Source organism: Mytilus galloprovincialis, chromosome 9 (genome assembly GCF_965363235.1).
Source record: "Mytilus galloprovincialis chromosome 9, xbMytGall1.hap1.1, whole genome shotgun sequence".
Classification (NCBI taxonomy): domain Eukaryota; kingdom Metazoa; phylum Mollusca; class Bivalvia; order Mytilida; family Mytilidae; genus Mytilus; species Mytilus galloprovincialis.
The window spans coordinates 65,898,630-65,924,281 of NC_134846.1; the positions used below are offsets into that span (position 1 = coordinate 65,898,630).

General features: G+C 32.2%; 1 protein-coding gene across 2 annotated transcripts; it reads left to right on the forward strand.

Annotated features, from left to right (window-relative positions):
* Nucleotides 1–1,919: 1,919 nt before the first annotated feature.
* Nucleotides 1,920–23,217, forward strand: LOC143045681 (sodium/calcium exchanger 2-like). Of its 2 annotated transcripts, XM_076218359.1 has the most exons (12): nucleotides 1,920–2,022; nucleotides 3,985–4,672; nucleotides 4,985–5,011; nucleotides 16,046–16,110; nucleotides 17,800–17,967; nucleotides 18,511–18,695; nucleotides 19,359–19,588; nucleotides 20,158–20,393; nucleotides 20,561–20,669; nucleotides 21,420–21,598; nucleotides 22,295–22,624; nucleotides 22,961–23,217. In XM_076218359.1, the coding sequence occupies exons 2-12, from the start codon at nucleotides 3,994–3,996 to the stop codon at nucleotides 23,198–23,200; spliced, it is 2,448 nt and encodes an 815-aa protein (XP_076074474.1). In that variant the 5' UTR covers nucleotides 1,920–2,022; nucleotides 3,985–3,993; the 3' UTR covers nucleotides 23,201–23,217. The 2 variants fall into 2 exon arrangements, with proteins under 2 accessions (XP_076074474.1, XP_076074475.1); XM_076218360.1 differs by lacking the exon at nucleotides 4,985–5,011.
* Nucleotides 23,218–25,652: the final 2,435 nt, after the last annotated feature.

Below are 25,652 nucleotides of genomic sequence, written 5' to 3' on the forward strand. Positions count from 1 at the left end.
AGTTTTGTGATTTTACTCGTTTTGTTAATGTTCGACAAATAAGTAACGAAGCATTAAAAGCCAATTGGTCAGAAGTATTATTTATTTAATTGAAAATATGATTAGAAAATTTTTTTTTTTACAAAAATTACTCTTCAAAAACTTGAATCATTTTCAAGCAGCCTCGGGTTCATATGCAAAACATTGACCAGTGAAATGTTGATCTTAACATTCTATACATCGAATTATATTTGAAAAAAATATGAACTTTTTTAATTCTTCGGAGATTTATACATCAATTTTAAATTGATGTCATTGATATTTCTTTAATCGAACGACTTATTTCATCTCTTCTAAACTGCTGTATTTTACTTGCCTACCATACGTTTTTCTGATATTTTCATCAAGTTAGCTCGAGATGAAAAAATTGGAAAGCAAATATATATTTTTTTTTTGAAAGAAAAGGACATAGATTGGGCATGTAAGCTAGTCATTGTTCACTTTGTGTGTAAGTGCAGATGTTTAAATCCAATGAGACGATAACATGTATTCAGAGACGATTGAAATTAATCTATTTCTATAGACATGTCGGAATTGAAACACAAATTGTTTAAGACAATTACAACACAAGGTGGTTGAACATGGCAGATTTTCCAAAGCCTCAGTTTTCGGTGAAAAGGGTAAACAAAAAATAGAGCCTTCAACATTGATTACAGTCTACCATTGAACAACAGTTTATTAGTCCGTGAATACAAAAATATATATGATGCACATTGTTGTTTAAAGGCCAGCTGAATCCTACATCGGGTACGGGATGTTTTCGCTGCGTTGAAAACATATGGGTGGCCTTTAAATGTTCTAAGCTCTTTGGTCAAGTTATTGTCGTTTTGGCACATTCCCTTTTTCCATTATCTATTATATAGTATGAGATAAAAGTAATTTTTATAGCCATTTTGTTTTCGTTACAAAAATGTATTGTCCGTCCCCCAATCAACATGTATAGACCTAGTGATTCGTTCTTTTGTACTTTTCTCAGATTTAAGACAGTCGCTATTTCCTGAATCAGAATGATATTTCTGTGTCTCTCACCTTCCCTTTAAGACAATGTTGGGTCTTATATATACTCAGTATTGTATAGGATTATAGAGGTCCATTACCTTAAAGGAAATAAAGAGTTCAACTAAAACTCTACTCTTATGAGTCTATTGGGTTTTCTTTCTTTCTTAGATACTTTCCTCTATTAACAATTATGTCTTTTGCTTAATTTATATACATTAATGAAAATGTGAGGTTAAGCATGGATTTTGACTGACTCGCTGTAGAAATGTAAATCTTAAAATTTATTGGTATTAAAAAAAAACAGGTAACTGTTCATCATTCCATTAAACTTTACATTTATTCTCTGTGTGTTGTGTAATAATACTAGATGTACTTGCTAGTTGTAAAATTATTCCTCGGTACTTAACGGTTATATTTTTTGCTTTTGTTTTGTAGAACTTTAAATACAGTAAAACACTGTTCAATTTTGATCTGCAATAGATTACTGCATATTGTAATGGAGTTCAATATGAATAAATCAATTTTATCTCCAAAATGTTTTAATATGGGATGCAGATTTATAATGATCACTGTCTCAATCAAAACTTGTTTACTCTTCCAGTAGTTCAGAACTCGACATATGCTATAGATCCCTGTCTATCGTTGAAAATCCTTTCTTGATTTTGTTTTGTTTTAGTTTTTTAGTTAATGGTTCGGTTGCTGCCTCATTGCGTCCCACGTCTCCTTTTCATTGATCGGAAAGCATAATGGTTATCAATGGTAAATTTATTTGGTATATCGTGTCACTTTTGATAAAATACAGTTTCTACACTTTAAATCTATATATGCCGATATTTCATCATTTTGAAATAAAAGAATAGAGTTATCTTTCTTACCTGTTCACAACGTCATTGGATTGTGTTTTGACGACAGGTAAACAGACAGCTGGTATGGCTACATAAACACCGAGTCCATCTCATACGATATCAGGTTTAAAATCAAAAGGTAAGAAAATATAAAAAATACACACATCATTTAATTTTATATAAAAACTCATTGTCAAATACAACAGAAATAGCATGGAAAACCTTAAAAGTTGAAAATCTATAGTTTTAGAAAGTTAAAACTTGAAAATATTTTTTTTTCCATCATTTCACGTGTTTAAAATTCGGTCATTAGTTACGCTTAGAGATGCATGATGTATATTCAAAGATGAAGTAAAATAATTAACTGACCAACGAATGATATGTACTTTTTACCATCTTTTTCTGCATTATTATTTGAATTTAATTTATGAAAAGTACTAGCCGCTAACGGCTTGAAATTTGTTCTTAATTAATAATGACAGATGAAATTAACCTGTATGAAAACGAATAAAAGAATCATTTTGTATAGTGTGGAGTCCGTTGATTAATATAAATAGTCATCCTTCACTGAAGATGGCTGCTTTGCATTTATTGATAATTTTAAATAATCCGTAAATTGTATTTTTTTTCCATCTGAAGTAGAGTTCGGATATATGTATGCGTGTAATTCATATTAATTTATTGATTTACTATACATGAAAATAATATACCAACAAGAATCAATTAAGCGTCTTGCTTATTTAAACTACAAAATGCATGTTAATTGTTAATTTGAAAAAACAAACATGTCAAAAGTCACCAATCAACAATACAAAAGAAACACCTATACAGAAATTGTATTCCACACTTTAATACTGGTAATTACATACCATATTCATTATTTATACACACGTGTAATCCTTTATTAGCTATTGATTGTTCTGCTCGTTTGGGTTCTTAATATATAACGTCTTTTTCGGAAACTTTAAAAATCCTTATGTTTAAATACCTATGTCAATATTTATTATAATAGTAGAAACACGAGGTGGTATTAATCCAGTACACATTATTATGAGATGTCTTACGATTGAAATTACTCGTAATTCATGAACATTTCAGGGGGGGGGGCGTCGGCGATTAGAGTACATCGCAACTGTGCTGAGCTGTTCATTAGCTTCGGACGGGGTTTTGTCGCAAGTTTAAACGTTTCGCTGCATATATTACGAAACGTAATAAAAGTAATATTATTGCAAAAAGTATTAATCTATGCAGGGAACGACTGCAAAATAACAAGTTTGATTTATGAGAGAGATAAGGAAGAATATCCTTTTCAAATTTTATAAGTTTATTATTCAAAACTGTATTTATAAGCACAATTGGTCACTAATAAGGACCTTAAACCTTAATATTAAAAAGAAGATGTGGTATGATTACCAACGAAACAACTCCGTCAACTGGTCCCACAAGAGACCAAACGACACAGACATTTTAATAAAAAAACAACTATAGATCACCGTACGGGCCTTCAACAATTCGCAAAGCCCATACCGTATAGTCAGTGATAAAAGGCCCCGAAATGACAATGTAAAAAAATTCAAACGAGAAAACTGACGGCCTTATTTATGTACAAAAGATGAACGAAAAACAAATATGTAACTTATAAACAAACGACAACCACTGAATTACAGGCTCCTGACTTGGGACAGGCACATTCATACATAATTTAGGGTGGTAAACAATTGCTTTTTATCAAAAATATTTATAAACCTATTCGTTTGCAGAAGGCAATTCGCCTGAGATCCATCTTGGATCTTATTGTTTCGTCATACAAAGACAAAGCAGTTACCACTAAAATAACAATCAAAATTTGCAGACGTTCTACGAGAATCCTCTCAAAATCATATATTACTACGCATCAAATACTTAATGTGCATAACTGAAAACAAGTGTTTGTAACATCCTTCATCAGGCACATAAAATTCCCAAAATGACAATGTATTTAATTTCTATTCTGAATATACAAAGAATTATTTATTAACATTTCTGATCACAACCGTGAACCATTGTTATGATATTTAAAAGTATTTAATATATTTATTGTACGGTTATATTATTTTTTAAGGTTACCAGTATGGCGAACTGTACGGCATGTACAGAGTACCTCTGCTCAGACAAAGGGTTGTTAATGCCCTTTGTAAACGAGTATACATGGCCAAAAGAGGCAAGGGCGACAATCTACTTTTTGGGTTTATTATGGAGCTTCATGGGCGTATCAATTATAGCAGACATTTTCATGCAAGGAATCGAGGCAATCACTGGCAAAACCCAGCAAGTTAAAGTCCCCGATCCTGAATCAGAAACTGGCTATACGGTAGTTGATATTAAAGTATGGAACGGTACTGTTGCGAATTTGTCCCTCATGGCACTGGGATCAAGTGCACCAGAAATTTTATTGTCAATTATAGAAGTTGTGTTTAATGATTTTAAAGCCGGTGCGTTAGGACCAGGAACAATTGTTGGTTCAGCAGCTTTTAATTTAATGTGCATCACTGGTGTATGCATTTTGTCAATTTCTGCAGGAGAAACAAAAAGAATTAAAAAGTTCAAAGTTTTCCTAGTGACAGGGGTATTCTCGCTTGTTGCCTATTTATGGCTTTTGATCATATTAGTTGCCATCACACCCGATTATATTGATGTATGGGAAGCAGTTGTAACGTTTTTGTTTTTCCCGTTGATGGTATTGGTTGCATACATGGTTGATAAAGAATTCTTTGGGAAAGGAAGTGTGCAGGATTCTGGTCTTGAAATGGGTAAGTTATGATTAAAGCTTATATTGAACAATGTTAATGATAAGATGTTTCACTAATGAATTGAGATGAATATCGAAAATCTACGTATAATTTACGGTCGAACATTTTGAATGGTAACTTATTTACATTGGTTTGAAGTCTCCTTTCCAAGAAAATTACAATTGCATGACTTTTTTTTTGTATAAAGATCTATAAAGCATGAGTAAAAATCAAAATGTATACGAAGACAAAGATTTTGAAATATAACACAACCACTTGTTAAATAGACAGTTTATGATGGGAATCCATTCACACAGAATCTTATTATTTTAGCACTGGACGGCGATAACCGAGTGAAAGGTTCGAATTTTACACATGTCACTTAATGTTTTTATTTTCATTTTGTGTTTTATGTTCAGTTTTCTACATCTCACTCATTATGTATGCACAAATTTGTCTACAAAGTTAATGTATCTTAGTGGTATAGAGATTTCGTTTTAAAATTTCTTCTAATATGAATGTTGTGGTACACTACTTTCTCTTATACTTTGAAATAGTCATACTCTTAGGACCAAGCTTTTCTAAACATTGTAACTGAAAATTTAAACCGTAACGTGAAAAGGTAACAACAAATAAAGGAGCTTTATAAGTGTTTAAAGGAACATTTTTTCCGACAAATAGCATATGGACACAAAAGTAGAAAGTTTCTCTATTTGAATAGCATCTACATATAATTGTATAAACAGATTTTATTTAAAGCATATTGGTGAAATAAACAAGCTCTTTCAAAAGATACTTGAGACATAAAATTTGAATACGAATTGATGTTATAAATATTTAGTTTAAACGTGAACATTTATCAATTATAGTCAAGGGAAATAAAATAATTTGCATGTATATTATTCTGAAGTAATAAAAGAATTGAATTGAATTGGTAGAACGACGTCTCTCTGAACTATTGTGAAAAAATTAAAAATAATGCTTTCATGATTCATTTAGTTATTGTTTGTTAAAAGAAGTTTCTCCTTCAAAATAACAGTGAGCATGTTAATTGTTTTAAACATCACCCACTTTTCATAATTTCAGTTTAAAAGTTCTGGTGGTATTTTACAAGTGAATCAATATAGAAACTAAATGTGATCATTGAATGAATTATATATACTTTTGAAACGTAAATCATACCAAGATAAACAAAACAAATATATGGCAAAATGATGGTTTAGTAAGTTTAGTGTTGTTTTCCTATACGTTGTAGTGTTTATACTTTACTAGTGAATGTGTTGTTTTGTCCTGTTTTGTCTGTAGTAATTTCAGGAAATGTTCAGTGTTATTGCCAATCAACGTTGTAAATGTTAATTTAAATGATTTCTGCAATTTTTGGACATCAACATATATCTTACTCAGACTTAGAAATCAACCAATCAAAATAATGGATTTCAGTGGTATTTCGCGCATTTTTTGTAAGTGGCGAGTAAAGTTTTGTGAAATAAAGCACAGACTTAATTGTACATGTAATTTGAATATGTTACCTTTTGATTACATCTTTAGTTGGGATTCTGGTTCAGTAGAAACCATAAGCAAACGTTTATGGATAAACTTGATTGTGTTAGATACATCTTTTTAGAAAGTGTCCATAAACACAATCAGGATAGTCTTTTCAAAGACTTATTAATTATTATTTACGCCCTTTTCTCCTCTCTATTTATGTCCATTTAAAATACGATTAATATAATAAAATTAACGGTACCAATTTTCTTGCACCAGATGCGCATTTCGACAATACATGTCTCTTCAGTGATGCTCGTGGCCAAAATATTTGAAATCCAAAGCTTATATAAAAGACGAAGAGCTATAATCCAAAAGGTCCAAAAAGTATAGCCAAATCCGTGAAAGGAATCAGAGCTTTGCATGAGGGAGATACATTCCTTAATTTAAAATAATTTCTAATATTTTGTAACAGCAAATTTTAATAACACAAAAGATCCGTATTTTCATGCCAGTACCGAAGTACTGGCATAATAGTCGATTACAGTACCGTATAAAGACCCTAAACTAATTTGAAATCAAGTCAATCATAAATATTCTGAAACATTATTATTAAACCAGTATTGTTCTTTGTAATATATTTATATAGGTCGATCTTTATATAGCCCGTTGTAAAGAAGTTAATCTCACCATGACGAAAACATATAACACATTACTAATGACGTGTCACAGCTTTAAAAACATGTTAGTGTAATCTGTTGTATGGTCCGACTTTTAAAACTATGAATTCATGTTACCTTTAATTTCAATAGTAATACAATTACCGAATTGCAAAATACCCTCTTCGGAATTCATGGTTCAATCAGCTCGTCAGTTTTAACATTTAAATAGTTCCCCTCCTAGTGAAGGTTGTCACGAGGTTTACAGGACATTTTAGCGAAAAAAGTCGGACGTTTTAGCACCAAATATAACCCATTTTAGCACCAGGTTTTAAATCCATATTAGCCAAAAGTTAAATGGTCAATGCCAATTTCAGCACAAGAACATAGTGGTATGTTTATCCCTTGGAGGACCCTCTTTATATCTAAACAATGTTAGCTATTGAAAAATATTATATTTTCAATTTTTATTCCTTTGAGTTAAAGTGAAGTATTTTTTTAAAGTTAAGAATAACTCTTTACTCCTGTTAATTAATTAAGTTCGATGAAAAGGTTTCATAACTTTAACAAACATCAGACAATTGCATTTTAGAATAGATACATATTTATTGTATAATGGGCTACCTTAAAAATAAAATATGCACGTTATGCAGCTATACAAACAACATTTTAAAGTTCGAATTAAAATTATACGTCAGCATTGTTGAGTGTTTTTATGAAATAAGAATTCGAAGTGCATAACAACTCTCAAAACCCTTTAAGTAGTTTCTTACGATGTCGAAATAACAAATTTGAACAGCAGTTTTAGTTAACTGTCATGTACTACTGATATCAACACAAGACAATATTTCGCAGAGGTGCATTTTGGAGCCCCAACAATGGCTACCAGAACCGTTTCTGTTATTATTCCTCCCCCTTTAAAATACCTCAGACCTTTTAAAAAAAAAACATTTACGAAGTGCAGTTTTGATTACATTCAGAATTGACCTTTAAGTTCAACAAATTATAATAAGAAGATTTTAAGTATGAAACAAGTGTGGACACAGATGAGTGTGGATAGTATGTTTGAATGTTTGACAGTGTTTTATGATAAATGTAGTTCTATGATTTTCCTATATGTGTTATTAACTGTGTTGCACGATGACAACCAACCGGAGCATTAGGAGTATTGTTTATTTTATATGTAGTTTAGTTTTTATGTTCAAGACAGGCATGGAAGAGACACTAATTGCATTAGTTACCAAATGATTATGATAGAATATATTCCACATCTTTGATTTTGGATACATTTTATAGCTAGGAGAGCAACACATAATAGGTTCAATTTTTCGTGATTTTTTTAAATTGGGAGATGATATCTGATAACATGATATAAGGAGCCTGTAATTCAGTGGTTGTCGTTTGTTTCTGCGTTACATATTCGTTTTTTCTTTATTTTTTGTACATAAATAAGCGTTATTTTTCTCCTTTGAATTGTTTCACATTGTCATTTTGAGACCTTTTATAGCCGACTATGCTGCATTAGCTTTGCTCATTGTTGAAGGTTGTGTGGCGACCTGTAATTGTTAATTTCTATGTCATTTTGGTCTGTTGTGGAGAATTGTCTCATTGGCAATCATATCACATCTTTTTTTTATATGTATTTGCTAACTATTTGTATGGTTCTATTTATATATACTGAGTGCCAATGAAAACGCAACACTTGGTTTTTCAAAAATAAAATTTATATTAGAAATCATGATCTTTCAAAATGAATTGTTCTTGAAAATTAACAATTCTAACAATAGATCGATATCAAACAAAAATGTTTCATTGTCATTTTTCGGGCGCAATAGATAAACGAAACATCCAATGTCGAATCATCAAATCACAGTCCTAACAAAAAATGTTACAACCCTGTTGTGCAGCGCAATCTCGACAGCGCCGCGGAATTGATCATTCCGGACGTTTAATGTGATCTCGAGGAATGTTATTCCACTTGTCCCGCAAAGCAAACTCAAGCTGACTTTTTGATATTGGTGGTGGTTTTCATCGTCTAAACCATGTCAAATCTGATGCAAAATTTGCTCTATCGGACCTAAATCTGGCGAAACGCATGACTTTTGGCCAAGGCGGGTGCCAAACGTCTATGTAACCACCACTGACGATTTTTGGTCAACAGAATTCGATGTTTACGCCAGACGGCCATTAAGATGTCGGCTGTGGTGTTCTTTAACTGTTGAATTTCTGCACAAATGGTGCTTTACTGCAATTGCTTCAGAGGATCTACCGTGACTACCATTGAACTCTCGTGACCTTTGGACATCCATCAGAGTCGATATCGGATATGTTAAAGACCAAATGTATCGGTTTTGCTGAGCGTTTCTTGCTTTTTGAACCCCGGGATGTGGCTTATCATTAACTGATCCATTTTTGTTGAATTTGTGGATGATTTGGGTTATTGTAGAGGCTACAGTCTTCTCGAAATTGTATGCTGTGAAAGGCTTCATTGGATCATGCCGGAAACTGCATGTCGCTGGTTGTCAGAAAGTCCTGGCATTTACTCAGATATTTATTGCAGTTTCCTTACAATAAGGGCGGGAAAATTCATGACATTAGCCAAGCTTTAAATGACAAAATCGTGAAAATGGTGCGTATATTGAAAAGCGGTGAACTCAGTTTATGTCCGTTCAAAATAACCCTTACTTCGCATTTGTTCCAAAAATCACCCAACCGTAAAGTTGTCGACAATTGTCTTTAAAGTCATTTTCAACCAACTTTACAAAGTTCTAATATAAAATAAATAAAAATTATCAGACTTTTTTGAAAAACAAAAGTGTTGCGTTTTCATTGGCACTCAGTATATCTTTGTGGTGGCTTGTCAGTATCATTAGTAAAACACTTTAAAATGTTGAATTGATCCTCAGATTAGAAGAAATTTATTGGTTTTTAGTAATGACAATGCCTAACATGATGCTTGGGCCTGATGAGCTAGAAAGTAAGCTTCTGTGCTGTTTTCTATCAATTCTTTGATAATATCTCCTTCAAAGCTGGTGAAAGCAAAACAAATTTGGTCAATGGACAAATAATGTTTGGTTCAAACAAAAAATAAAATGCTTTTATCTCCCTGTTACTTACATTGTACATAGAAATGATAACACATGGAGACATCCTTGTACATGAGAGTTGTCTGTAAAATCTTTACTTCACAAAGAATGAATTGCATAACAATGAACTGAGCTCAAAGCAAAGCACTTTAATAATACACTTAGACAGAGAGCTCAATCCAGTGATATACTTTGTACTACAGGTCCTTCGTGAACATCCATCAACCAGAACCATATCTCAATAACATGCCATTCTACATGGTTGGATCAGAAGTCCTGAAAAAGACATGATTTTTTTTTTATCGTATTTAAAGTATATATGCATAGGTTAAAACTTTCACAAATTTGAGGTATAATTATTCAGTGTCTGGCAACTATCAATCGCTTCATGCACAAACTGATATAGGTTGAGCATGAGTGCCCTCTGTTGGAAATAAAAACATACCTCCACCTAATTTTAGTAAACTGATGAAGAAACATTCAAAACTATAAAATGTTATCCAAGACTTGTCAGTGTCTATATATAGCTATTCACCATCGCCACTGAATCAGTGATATATGTACACATAAATACATGCAAGACTAAAATTAAAGTACATATATAAGACTAAAACTGACATTCAGTCTTTACCTTCATTCCCCAAGTCCTGTTCAAATCTAATTCATGATAAAATAAAATTGCAACCAATGAAATCAAAGGCGAATTAAGTTTTAAATGATGCATATGATTTAAAATTATGCAACAATAATAACCTTCAATAGCAGACATACATAGAAAAGATCCCATGAGTTTAAAATTAATTAATTGAGTGGGGAATCCAGAGCAACCATTCAATCGAAAACCCCTCAAAGTCAAGAAAACTATACGCATGCGCATAATTTCCAAAAAAAACCTGGAGCAAGAACGTATATTAAATGTTTATTAAACGACCTAGATAGTTCTCTATTTCTTTATGGAAGTACAATCTCAAATATCAGTTTCATAAAGGTAAAATATAAGAAAAACTCCACTTCAGTTCTTATATGACAGAAATAGATTTATCGGAATTCAGAGAACTCTCGCATTTTATCAAACTGGGAATTCCCTCTAACGTGTTTCTAAATTTAGAAAAACACTAAATATAAATACTGCGTAATTCTGATTTTCCGTGTTGTTAAAAACACGCATATAAGTCAAGGGAATTATCAAACATGAAGATTATGAAAAGAACATTATAGGAAAGTTGTTAAAGTTCAATCCCTTTGTTTGTTTTTACCTTTAAAGCAAGACAATCATAAGAATCTGAGATGTTCCTTAATGTTTAGAATAAAACGATTGACGTGAGGGCAATGCTCTGAGCCACCAGTATAAGTCTACAGATTGCTTGAAAGCAATCGTATCCCAAAAATTGTTCCAATGAAGATAAAGGCAAGCCTGGAGGGGATTCATTACATTTGGAACAACTTTTCTGAAGGATGGATACGTATAAAAATTAAAATATGTAATAAGATTGCCAATAAGACAACTACCCACAAATGTTCAAATGACAAAGCAATTATAGGCAACCATACAGCCTTCAAAAATGAGGGAAACTGTCCCAACATGAAAAGTATACATTAATACAATTGAGAAGAGAAATGGCCTGATTCACAATTCCATTAATAAACAGGTCGGGAACATCTTCCCTTCAAATAAACCAGATGCTCCACAGGGCGCAGCTTGATACTACAGCAGAGGCCGAACCCTGAACAGTTGGGGCAAGTATGGACACAACATTAAAGCCAGATACAGCTCTGAATTTGGATTGTGATCAAATAGTCAAAACAGAATAGGTTTCTGACACAGAATGAATGTAGTCTAAGAACTTAAAACATTTAATATTAAATTGGACTTTTACCTATTGTGGTCCTTTATCCAAAAATCTTAATACATGGTTTGAGGCACTTGTCGCAGAAAAAAATCCTATATATAGACTTAGGGGTTGACCATTTGATATTCTGGGGGAGGGGGCAGATGGATTTGTTTTTGATCGGTTATTTATTTTTGTAATCTAAGAGGACAAATTATTCATTTTCTGCACTAGTGAAGCAAGATTTTTCATTAAAGCAAGGGACTGATTATTCATTTTCACAACTGTTTTTATGATATTCGAAAAACATACAATTTTCAAATGATTTTTTTATTATAAACAACATATTTGTGTTTCCTTTAAATTTTTATTTTGATATTTTTTTTTTTGCATACTGAATGCTATAAATTTTTATTTTGACATTTTTTTTTGCATGCCGAATGCTATAAATTTTTATTTTGACATTTTTTTTGCATGCTGAATTGATATGCACGCAGTTTCGTGTTGGCATATAAGGAGCTATGCGCCTGAATACAATTTAATTAAATATATTAAATAACTTGGAATCCTCCCCCTTTATAAGTAGAGACAATCCATAACCTCAGAAATATTAATCTTAAATTTATATAAATGAAAAGTAAGCTTCCATAAATAAAATTCAACAATGTTTCTTAAAATTGGTAAAAGTGGTATAGTCATACCCCAACATGTTGACCATAGATAGACAAACAATTCACTTGCATTCGATTCGCATTTGAACTATGTGTTTGTTAATGTAAACCGTTTCAAATGTGAATTAAACTAATTCAAATTAGTTAATGTCAATCCAATTCAAATTAGGTGTGAACTCAGTGGCGGATCCAGAGGGGGGGTTCCGGGGGTCCGCACCCCCCCTTTATTTTGGCCGATCAATGCATTTGAATCGGGACATATGTTTGCACCCCCCCTGCACCCCCCCTTTGCCCTGGGCTAGCACCCCCCTTTCGAAAATTCCTGCATCCGCCACTGGAACTCAGTATGATTGTCAGGTAGTTTCAAACTGAAAGATACTTTTAAGGGAAGGGAAAGAAACGGATAAAACCATGTGTGTTACAAACACTGTTTATTCAAGTCAGAATCCTGGATCTCAATAGTACTTTCATAATGTCAAATAAAAACATGAATATGATAGTTACATACAATGCTACATGTATTTAATACGTATTAAATAACATTTATTTTAGTGATTGGTAATTCAGAAAAATCTGAAATTCAGGCGTAAATTGAGACAAACAATATCACTGAATGCAGTTTCTAGTCAAGTGACCCGCAAACATGGAAATTTACCTTTTGAATGAAAGGAGAACTCTTACATTGAAAATGAATGATGTAAATCTAGATTCTAATAATAGCCGAAGGGAGCTCACATTCACAACAGTTAAAGCATTGCTGAATTAGTGAACAAAGCATTTTTCTCATTAACTTGAAAATCCACCTATTTTTATAATAGAAAAAACCTGAATTTTAAGACATAAATTATAAAATTCCTGATAAAAAGCGGTGCTGAGCATGCATGTAATATGCTTGAAACATATTCAAGAGGGGGAGGACAGGGGTAAGGGAGACAGGGAGAAAGGGGGTAGGAGAAAGGAGAAAAGGGGTAGGAGAAAGGAGAGGAAGGCTGGGAGAAAGGAGAAAAGTTGGAGAAAGGAGAAAAAATAAAATATCTCTACTTTTAAAAAAATTTCTAATATTTCAAGAAAAAATATCTCAAAAGGAGATGTTTTATTCTAATGGGAGAAAGGAGAACGGGGTAGGAGAAAGGAGAAGAGGGGTGGGAGAAGGGAGAAGGGTACCCCCCTGTCCTCCCCCTCATTCAAAGAATAAAGTTTTATAACTTCCTAATGTCATTTCCAAAATTTATCAAAACCTAAATCTTACTGTGGATTCCTATATTTTTCGTGGAAGTCAATTCTCCTGGATTGTTGAAAACTTGCATATTCATCGATATTTGATTTTGTGGTTTTAACAATCCAGACAGACAAATAGCAATAAGGTGTTTAGGAAAACATGACCTAAAACCTCCTTCATATAAGACAAAAATACATGGGAACTCATACTGAATGGTCAAATGTGTTCAATATGAAAATTGCAGTTAAGATGGTAAAATCACAAATCAGCCGTTTCTGTAAATGGACTATGACTTTTGAGCAAATTTAAAAGTAGTCCGAGATTACTCTGACGTCCAACGGCTGTTTTGCCAGACAAGCTGGGGCCGTGGGACGTCAGAGCTCGTCCCATATCAAAAAGTGGATATTTGCCCACCCAAAATAGATGCGCTGCTTCGCCGCTTCTGATGCCGACTGACGGCCATGGAGTTATATAAATCGGGCACCAATCTGTTCATTTTTCATTTATCTCTTCATTTATGTAAGTTTCACCTACCTGCCAACCTTTATTCTTCCATATTTTAACAGTTTTCACAGTGACCCATCGATTTCGGCATTTTGCCGTTGGACGTCAGAGTAATCTCGAACTAATTTAAAGGGAAATGACAGGGAAGGGGCCAAATATTGTTCAAGGGGAGCAAATGCCCTTTCATTTGGTATGCAGGTTTCAAAAATAGAGGGAGAATAAGAGGAAAAGTTGAGTCATCTTATTAGACTTCAGTTAAATAATGTAGACTTATATACCACTAATTTAACCCACAGAACTATGTCTAATTCACTTTGACTACTGATATGCAAACCTAAAAACAGAAAAATATATCATAAAATAGTGATTGAAAGATTCATAACACTTTGAAAGGATAATTCAGACACGTGTTACACGGGGAGCATGTTTGTTTACAAATAATAATGTCACGTGATCACGCAGACCTCACATGTTGCATCGCCCTTACAATCCACTGATACATAACCCATTATCATGCAAACATGCAACGTGGATGTGATTGGTTATCAAATAATACAGAAATAATGCATGCACAGTTTATGAAGAAATTAGTTCATCAAATAGATCGATTTTCACTTTTGACACGAATAGGTCGGGTTGACATTTCTGTCATCGGGGATAATATTGAGATAAATGGGATAAAACTGACCGTCAAAAAGGTCTAGAGAAGCACATCAGTAGAACCTTAACATTAATAAGTAATACTTACCAAAATTTCTCTAATTAATAAACTATATAACTGAAATTTCACAAAGATAACGGGTAAATAATTATGATGGTGGCGGTGATGCTGGTTAAATTGGCGCGAAATAATATTCTTACTCCTATTGCTTTACGTAAAAAAAATTTATAGAATTGAATTTGACTAAAGTTGAACATAAAAAACGTGAATATGCAAAAGCCTGGTAATATATTAATGATAAAAGTGTGTATAAATTTCTGTAAACGAATTTACCCGTATACTTCACTAAGAATTACATTTGAGCGCAAGGAGATCTTTATTGTGAATCGGTTTATTAACTCAGGGTCGAAGTTCAACATGTTTATATTAACGGAATTTTTTTGCGTTGCTTTTTAATAAATCATTGAGGCCATCTATTTTTATTACGGGTTTCCACATCTTTAAATCGGAATTATAGAAAAAATGGAATGTTGTTAGCAGAATCAAAACAGAAATGATGAACACTGCAACATTTTCAGCAAAACATAAATAGGATGGAGGATCTGTGTATTCACATTATTTGTAAAACTCTCCTTATTCATGTGAAGCGTGTGCTTTACATCGAGGCTTGTGCTTTACATCGAGGCTTTCTATGCTTATCATCGACGCCACAGTACTTCAACCAATCAGACAACGTTTATTTGGGGCATTCGACCTGTTTTAACTCAGATTTTGGAATTTCTTAATCGAAATTATAGAAAAATGGAATGTTGTTAATACATATAAAATAGAAAAAGATGAATACTATTAGTTAAAGCAAGTTTGGATGGGGTTCTGTGTATTTACATTGTTTGTACAACTCTCCTTACTGATGCCATATTTTGGAATTTCCGTGACCTAAATGGTTCGCGAAAATTAATATTTTTATATATAGTATAGTAACCATGTTGAAATATTTGATTTAATCATACTTGCCATCTTCTCATAAAATTGAGGTTTTATATTAATATTATTTTAATTGGAAATAAAATCTTAAATGTTACAATAAATCTCATCATCATAATCCAACTGAATGTTTCTCATTTTTTTGTGTTGAAATTGAAAACAAAATAACAAAGATATCAAAAGTTTGGTGCTGTTTAAAAGAGATTTGTGCTGCATGTGGTGATACATCAAATGTAATATGCAAATATTTGACTTCTTGAACTTGAACTAACACTGTTCCTTTCAATCATTTTTAGGAGAAGAACAGAATTTATTGGAGAAACAGAAAGCTGACAGACAAATTATACAGGAAGTGCTTAGAGTACGTATATATTTATGTCACGATATTATTTAAAAGGTGTTCTGGTATTGTCCTCGGAAATAATAACGTGAAAATTGGGTTTGTACTTTGTAGTTACATTGCGAATGTCCTCTCTTATATCACTCCAATTTTGAACCTGTTGCGTCAGTGGTAACAAGTGATTCCAGCAATAATTGTCTATTTCATTAATTCTGGGTCTAACAGTCCTTTGTCCAAGAACTCCAAGAGAGTCATGCATTTGCGACGACTGTCGTGAATTGCTTTGCTTTGTTACATGTTCTTGTGAACTGTCGGTTTGAACGTTCTTCTGTTGAGCGAGTGACAGAATGATAAACTTTGAATTCCAATAAAATATAGAATGGAAATAAGGGAATGTCTCGAAGAAACAACAAACCGATCAAAGAGCAGAAAACAGTTGAAAACTAACAATGGGTCTCCAACACAGCAGGAAAATTCCGAACCAGGAGGCGTGCTTTCAGCTGGCCCCTAAACAAAAAAATACTATACTCCAAAACATAAATAAACTAAAAATAAGAATCATAAAAAACTAACAAAGGCTAGAGGCTGCTGACTTGGCAAAATTGCGGCGGGGGTAAAACATGTTTTGCGAGAGCTCTGAGACAACCCTCTCCCTATACCTCGAGTCAATGTAGAAGGACATACAGAAATACGTACAGTAAAACTCCGTTTAAAGGAAGTCCGAGTCCGATGTCAGAATAGGTAACGAAATGTACTTTAATGTCCAATTCCAGTTGTCCGTGAATCTTTATCACGGAATTTACCACTTTTAATCTTCAAAGTTCTAATGTTGAAATCAATCGTACTAAAAGTTCTCTATGGTGCCAAAAGGTATAACGCTCCTCCTCCGAAGAAACACTTGTTTATAAAGATGTCCATTGGGGCATCAATACATGTAAAGTTGGGTTTAAGAAAAAGTAGTACCTCACAGAACTGCATTTAACATGAATGTTTCTATCTCGCTATTTGGCTTGCCAAGATCTGAAAAAATCGTGTTGCATGTCTGTTAGTCTCTTCAAATCCCTCGATCTTGTATCGGTCAGTTCATTCAACTGTAGAGATAATAAAAATTCAAACTAGGCGATTCCAAAGTTTGCAACACCTACAGTCTTAAAAAATGCGTATAAAAAGAGGCTAATAGAGCTTTTATACTGGGTCTTATGGTATGCAGTCTGGGTTTTTGGTTGTTGTTTTCTTCATGTTAGTGGCAAACATTTCATATATGTTTATTTCAAACATAAAAAAAATCTCCAAAATATTACAATAGGTAGGTTCTGCAATAGGGGATCGATCGGAATAAGTATGGACAATTTTGAATGCCGCTGTAAAATAATGGATTAAATTCACCAGCAAATATAAAGTTATGTATGACTTAAAGGTGATGAAGTGTATACTCGAATGAGACAGCAACATATATATATATACATGATTAATATCTTAGTACGGTTATACGCATGGCCTTTGACAATAACAAGTTAATAATACTAAACAGTGTCATCAATATTAAATCTAGACAATTGTTTCAGATCTTCTATAGTGAGATATTGTTCCAGTTCTTTCAAAGGGAGACATTTCCCCAGTTCTTCTATGTCTCTTTGTTATCAGTGTCATTGTTGAAATAGGTAGTAATCCAAATGATTTATTCAATCATTTTGTCTTGACATTTTTTAGAGATTGCACAACAAGAACGATGTGAAAGACAAAGATATCGCTTTGCTCACGGCAAAACTGATGGAAGAAAACAAAGAACACAGCAGGGGATGGTACCGAATCAATGCCATTAGATCTCTTACCGGGGGTGCCAAACTTACTCCTCAAATGAACGATAGAACAGAAGAGGTATGTATATTCATTGCTATGATGCATCTTAGCATGATATGCTAAGAAGATAACCACACACAGTTATCATATGTTTTTCATTTCTAAAAATTTGATAAACAATGCATGAATTAGCAAAGAAACCATGCCAAAATTTAAGTCTTTCCTTATCAATCATATTGAAACATTTCGACTTGTATTACAATAAAGAATTGTGGTGTGATTGTCAATAAGACATATATCCACTGAAACCAAACGAAAAGGATGTAAACAACTACAATCCATAAGCTATTGAAGGCTTCACGATAACAAAACCTGAAACAATTCGAAAATTAAACCAATGACTCGTGGTTAACGCCAATTGCTTAAAAACAGCAGTGTCTTAGAGCAACGGTAGACATCAACTGGACAGACTTATGGCATGGGTCGTATTTGTCTGTTCGTACTTTGCGCTATGATAAAAATACTATTAACAACAACAACAAACCTACAGCAGAAAATATAAAAAAAAACAAAAAAACTCACTCATAGCACAATATAAATGTCTATAGATATACTTCTCAGCTTCTAAGAACCTTGGTAGCTTGTGATGAGATGGGTTCCCAAGTCTCTTTGACAGAACTAAGTCAAGGTGGAGAAAAGGCTATCATAGAATTTACTGCTCCTTCAACCTCTATTCTGGAATGTGACAAACGTGTAAAGATTGGTATTGCTCGACATGGCAATATTAAGAGAAGAGTTAGATACAGGTACTGTTCTTATGTCATAATATTTAGAATATATTTAATTTTCATTCTTGCTATTAAAGAATGTAAACAGAGTTAAGAAGCTATGCCAGTTTTTCAAGTTTTTATTTTCCGTCATTTGTTTGCTTTTGTTTTTAATATTTCACATGTCAAATTTTATAGACGCCAATAGCATTTGGTTGATATGGAATATTAGTGTTTCAGATGTCCACGGGTATGTCCATCTCATAGCCTCAATCCCACCCGCTTCTCCTCCTTTGTGCATTTACCAGTTTCTACATGTTCTGTATTAATGAGACAGTTACCATAAGGAACAAAGAACTGAGAAACGTATTGGGAATACCATTAGTTCCACTGCAGTATTTATTTGTCTATTTATGCAAGCTTGTGGAGTCTAAACAATTTGTAAATAAATTAATCACATACAATCAAAGATTTGCCGTCAACCTCAAATTCACTTCATAACAAAAACATTAAGATATCGAAAGAGACAACAACTGTCAATGTCCCTGATTTGCTGCAGGCACATACGCATGTAGATGAATAAAAATAATCGTCCTCATCAAATCTTATAGATTAACAAAAGACACAAATAAGTATTACATCTTGTTTACAGTCCGTAGCAAAAATTGACTATTGCAAATAAACAAAATCGTTTTTTTCAAGGGTTGAAACTTTCGATGGAACAGCCGTTGCCACAGAAGATTACATTGAGTTCAAACAGTCTTTGGTTTTCGAACCAGGAGAAACTATGAATTATATTGAGATCGATATAGTGGATGATGACATTTGGGAAGAAGATGAAGTTTTCTTTGCCAAGATTTCAATAGATCCATCTGAACCAGGAGTTGTTGGGAGAAGGGCCATAACTCAGATAATAGTATTGAATGATGATAGTAAGTATAAAAGTCATTTTTATAATTTTCATGATACGGAATCAAGCATGATTATCCTTCATTAAGACCTTCTGCAGACCACACACATATTTGTTAAAAAGCGTGCTATCATTCAAACGAAATTTTAATTAAAAATATAGTTGTGATAAAGGAGAAATAGTTGACGGGCTTTTTTTATTTAGAATTTGGTAATCTAGATTAATGACATTTAATCAGCACAGAAAAAAACAAACTATGAATAATTACAACTAAACAATGTGATTCTGTAAGTCGTGATTATAATTTAAGTTTATGCGATTGTTAGGTTACCACGCATACTTTATAAGCGATCGTAAATTAAGAAAAAAACTGGTCTGACGCAGGTTTTTATTCATCATTTTGTCTCAGGATTTGACAATTGTTTTATTGAGATGAAAAATTTGAAGTTATGATCAATCTAAATTCTAACAAACAGAAAACTTAATATCAGTTTTCCCCTTTTCCACTCATATATATGTTTTTACTAGCTATTATATTCATGTTGAAACTAATGCATGATCATTAGTAACGATGTATATATTTTTTTACAGTTAGGGACACTATAAGATTCCCGAAGCCAGCCTTTGTATTCAAAGAGAGTGTTGGCACTGCTTTAGTCCCAGTAGAACGAGAAGGAGGTTGCAAGGGCAAGGTCACCGTGAAATATGAAACCAAAGATTTGGTAGCCGTCAAGGGTCGTGATTACAGCATTGACCCAAAGCAGGAAATTGTGTTTGAAAAGGGAGAAGTTTCCAAAATGATTGAGATCTGTATCCATGATGACATGGTACGTCAACAATTAATAAAAATTAAAACAAAAATCATAGTTCATGCATAATCAACAGATGTAATATTACAGAAAAATAGGTAAACTATAACATGTGGTAAAACAAAATGCCATTTGATAAAAATGACAACATAACTAAATATTCCTTAAATTATTTTTGTTTTTAGGAATTTGAAAAGGATGAAAATTTTGAAGTCAGATTAACTGGAGTAGAAGGCAATTGTGAAATGGACAAACGAAAAACGAGATGTGTTGTTACTATTGTGAATGATGATGGTGAGTATCCTGAGAGATATTTGTTCGAAAAGATGGATATCTCCCTCTGGTCATTTTTGTAACTCATTGAAAAATATATAATAACAGTTTCTATATAGATATGAGAAGATGTGGTATGAGTTCAATGAGACAACTCTCAATCCTAGTCATAATTTGTAAAAGTAAGCCATTATAGGTCAAAGTACGGTCTTCAACATGGAGCTTTGGATCACACCGTACAGCAAGCTATAAAGGGCTCCAAAAACGACTAGTGTAAAACCATTTAAACGGGTAAAACCAAAGGTGTAATCTATATACAAAACGAGAAACGACAACATTTTATGAACCGCATCAACAAACGACAACCACTGAACATCTGACTTCTTACTTAGGACAGGTGCAAACAAATGCAGCAAATTTAAATCCATCTCGATACAATCAGTGCAATAACCAATGCATGCTAGCATGAATGCAGCCCTAGTCATCACGATACATATCCAAATTCGAAAAGTTAACCTGTGGTACAAATCATATTTCATTTTTGTTTGTTCTTAAACTTAAACCGAGAACAACATACTGTGAACACTGAATCAGTATTATACTTTACCTTACCATCTCATTAACAGATGTGCAAATTTTACATCGATCCCCATTGATACTATAAACTTTCCTTATTTAAATAGATTTATGGTTGTCAAGGGTAATATTTCTGATCAATTGTTCATGAAGTTGTATTTAATTTGGTTTTTGTTTTTAAATTATTCATTACAGAATTTAAAGGGTTCGTCGCCAGGGTAACTGATCTAACAAATGCTAACTTGGACTCACTCAGAATGTCATATACATCATGGGGCAAACAATTCCAGGATGCAATGAATGTCAATGGTGGAGACGTGGAAAATGCAACGTTTATAGATTATATCTTGCATTTCTTTACGTTTGGTTGGAAGGTAAATCATTTTATGTTACTTTTAAAAGTATAACTACACCATCAAAATTTGTTTTACTGACATTTCTGAATTGTGATTTACAAATATGAATTACATATATAATTTATATTAAATGATTTTATGATTTTTGTAAAACAATAATTTCTCTAAAAACCAGGACACAAATTCGAAAATAAGGTTTTTATGCCCGAGCTGTTACCGTAGGGGGTGGTATTAAATGTTATCACTGTCCGTTTGTACATTCACACAGAAGTCTTAAACTCTTGCTTTAGATTGACTACGCTATGCCCCTTTATAACGTGATAGACAAGCGAGGGCCTCATGTGTGCCCAATAGCAGCATTATTCTATGTACTTATTCATCAACCGCTGAAACTGATATTTTTACTTGGCAATTGAAAAGGTAGATTAAACTGATATTAGCTTCGAGAGATAATGTGTGTATTTACTCCAAACTAGTTTTACAGATATGTTTTTCCAATTTCAAATTAAGATTGTGTAGTCAAAATGCTAAAGCACATACCTTCGGAATTTTAAAGATACTCGATAAGGGATATGAAATTATAAACAAAAGCACTGCTCTGGTTTCCTAATTCCAATTTTGGAATTGCTGTTATATTTTGTATTTATTGTAGCCAAACAAAATGAGTTATCTTATTACGTATGTTTACACTAAGATACTCGTTCTATTTTTCAGGTTATCTTCTCTTTAGTTCCACCAGCAAGTATCCTAGGTGGATGGTTATGCTTTATTTGCGCCTTAATAGCTATTGGAATATTAACTGCAATAATAGGAGACTTAGCAAACATATTTGGATGCCTAATTGGTTTGAAACCGGAAGTCACAGCAATCACGTTCGTTGCTTTGGGAACCAGTTTACCTGATTTATTTGCCAGTAGAGCAGCTGCAACATTAGAACGATCGGCTGACAATGCAGTAGGAAATGTGACTGGCAGTAATGCAGTCAATGTTTTCATGGGTCTTGGTGTTTCTTGGACGATTGCTGCAATTTATTGGGCGGCACAGGTATTCTTTTATTGTCATATTTGTCTAAGTGATAATCTTTTGAATTTAAAATAAGTGAATGAAAAATGTAATAAGTTTAAAATTGCATAGTTTTTAATTTAGCCTTGTTTTACAGTAAAACAATCGGAATATTTTGGATGCACCCATATATCTATTATCTGTAGATAGTTCTATGTTTTATGTGTATATCAAGTGATTTTATCTCTTAATTGGTTGAACTTTGACTATGAAATGAAAATGTTCCTATAATAGTAGGTTTTACTTGAAGCAACAAATGTTTATCAATATAACATTCTCTCGACATGTTTCATATTAAGATATCTTTTTTATTTTCAGGGCAAAAACTTTGAAGTACAAGCTGGTAGTTTGGTATTCAGTGTAATAATATATTCTATTTGTGCTGTAATAACATTAGGGCTTTTAATTGTGCGACGTTTTACTGGTATCTTTGGAAATGCGGAACTTGGTGGTCCAACAGGTCCAAAGATGGCATGTGGACTATTTCTCATCTGCCTATGGTTCTTTTATGTTCTTTTGTCATCATTACAAAGTTATGAATATATTTCGGGAGTATAAACTTTATTTCAACTATGTTATATTGTTGTACAATGTGATATTGTTATTTTATATTTAGTTGTTGATTTTGTTTCCGAACTTATACATTTTAATGAAATGAAACTTGAGAGCTGAAATGAATCCATAATTTTGACTTCTAAAAATAAAATTCAATTATCATTTTATATAGCTGATTACTATGTTTTGCAAACATAAAACCACTAGAATCATGTTCCAGTACTTTATGTTTACATCTTGTAGAAAAACAAGCACTGTTTATAAAAACAAATACATACCTCGAAGCATCTATCCACCAGAAAAGTTTAATAACAATCATTTACAATTTAAATCTTGCATTACTATTAATTCTTCGGTAGATAGATATATGATTTAGATAGTTCTATGTGCTTTACAACTATGTATTTTCAATATGATATGCTATCTAATACATGAATTTTATACACAAATCTCCGACTTAAACCATACAGTAATAAGATGGGCGTCGGATGCCTACCATAAATCAAGTGATTTTACATTTTAAATTTAATAAAGTTTTATTTATTGTAAATTCAGAAATTATTGCGTGCATTTATTATTGCGATTTTGTCATACAGATAATCAAATACTTCCATTTATCCTGAGCAAGTGCTATAATATATTCAGTGCTATTTGTATACATTTACAGCATATCATGAATATCTCTTAAATGAAACAATGCTTTTGTTTGATTCTGGATTGTACAAAGACTTGTAAACAAATTTAACTTCACCACGCTTCACTATATTGAATAAATGGAGTACCGTTGTACGGTATTTTGACTATTTTATTTTATGAATAATAGTAGTTATTTTCGATATGTGATTTTTATATTTGACCATGGGTTGGTTTGATTAAATATAACATGTATTTGAAACAAAAAATACAAGTAGACTTCATATGACCGAAAATACTACATAATCCAAACAGTTCTTACTTTTATAGTGATGCCATTGTATTTTAAAAATATTTGTGATCACATTTATGTTTGAAGCACTTGAAAAATACTCCTTGTCACTTATTTCCACTCATAGTTAAATTCTTTTTTGTTGCAAATGTTTTTTTTTATATATAAAGATAGTTAAAATGTGCGATTGAGAGGGACATACATTGTTAACACGAGCGATTGGGTATGCGATTGATGAATTAATACGTTTATTGTTAGTCAATGAGTTGTTACTTTGGTATAAGTATTTCCCGTTAAAGTTCATTTCAATTTTGTACTTGATTTCTTATTTATTTTTTGTGGGACAATAAATATTGCGTGCACACATGTTTTAGAACTTGTCTTATTAGAATATCTGCTTCTGTAGCCCAATAAGTAAAACATTGGATGTTTGTAGAAGTAATGGAATTTTATACAGTTTTATAGAATTATAATCCGGATTCTTCTTGTAGATAGTAAATAAATAGTATACGAAAATATTAATTTACAAGCTAAAAAATATAAATAATTATATTGTGTTGTATCCTGTATATTAAAGGTATCTTTTTCTATATAGAAAATGTAATTAGATTTTATCACATTAAAAAACAATGTTGAGTGTAGAAACAAAAGTCCTTTTTTCTATCTGTTTTTGTATTTGTTTTTCACAAATATAAGCTAACAGATAAATTAATTAATAATGCTTACTTAAGAATATCTAAGATACACATATAAAATACATTCTCTTCAGGAAAATTCATATAAGTGAAACAATAAAATATTCATGTTCTTTAATCTACCAGCATTATTTCCATTTTACCTCTGCTCTTAACAGGAATTGTTAAATACCTGTTTTTTTTTGGTTTAGGTTTTAACTGACGTCCCAAGTTATACATTTCAAACGAAGTTACAAAATGCAACACATATAATAAAATAGAATATAATAGTGCCAAAACCATAATTAAGTCACGGACAGTATTGCATTATAGATAACGTTAGTAAATTATATTTTTTAAGTTGATATATATATATATATATTTTGTAATGTATTTACCACTGTCTTGATTGTCTTTTTCATAGTTGTTACGATTAATAGATTCCTCATTAGTTTTAGTACACGAATCATATATTATGTTTTTTACCTTGTTCATTTTTACCTATAGGTTTTTTCCACAGTCCCCTTTCTATATATATTTATAGACATTTATTACAAATCAATGACACCGAAAACAAATTGGAAACAGATTGATTTGTTTTTCATTGTTTTATTTTTGTCGGTGTGTTTTAAATAAAATATTTTCACGAATAAAACTATTGCTAAAAATTCTTAAAATAAGATTTTTCTGTTTTGTTAATACAAAACAAACACTCTTTAATGCAATGTATGATCACTGAAAAAGGAGACTATGGAGACAAAAAAAGATGGCCCAAAAGATTTATTGTTATAAAATTGTTTGGAAGACTCCAATCTGCAATAAACTTTCAAATAATGTTTCACATTGTATAAAATAG

Coding starts and splice junctions, on each gene's coding strand:
- LOC143045681 (XM_076218359.1), top strand. CDS start 3,994: ATGGCGAACTGTACGGCATGTACAGAGTACCTCTGCTCAGACAAAGGG. Junction 18,696..19,358: donor AAGAGAAGAGTTAGATACAG/GTACTGTTCTTA, acceptor GTTTTTTTCAAG/GGTTGAAACTTTCGATGGAA. Junction 22,625..22,960: donor CAATTTATTGGGCGGCACAG/GTATTCTTTTAT, acceptor TTTTATTTTCAG/GGCAAAAACTTTGAAGTACA.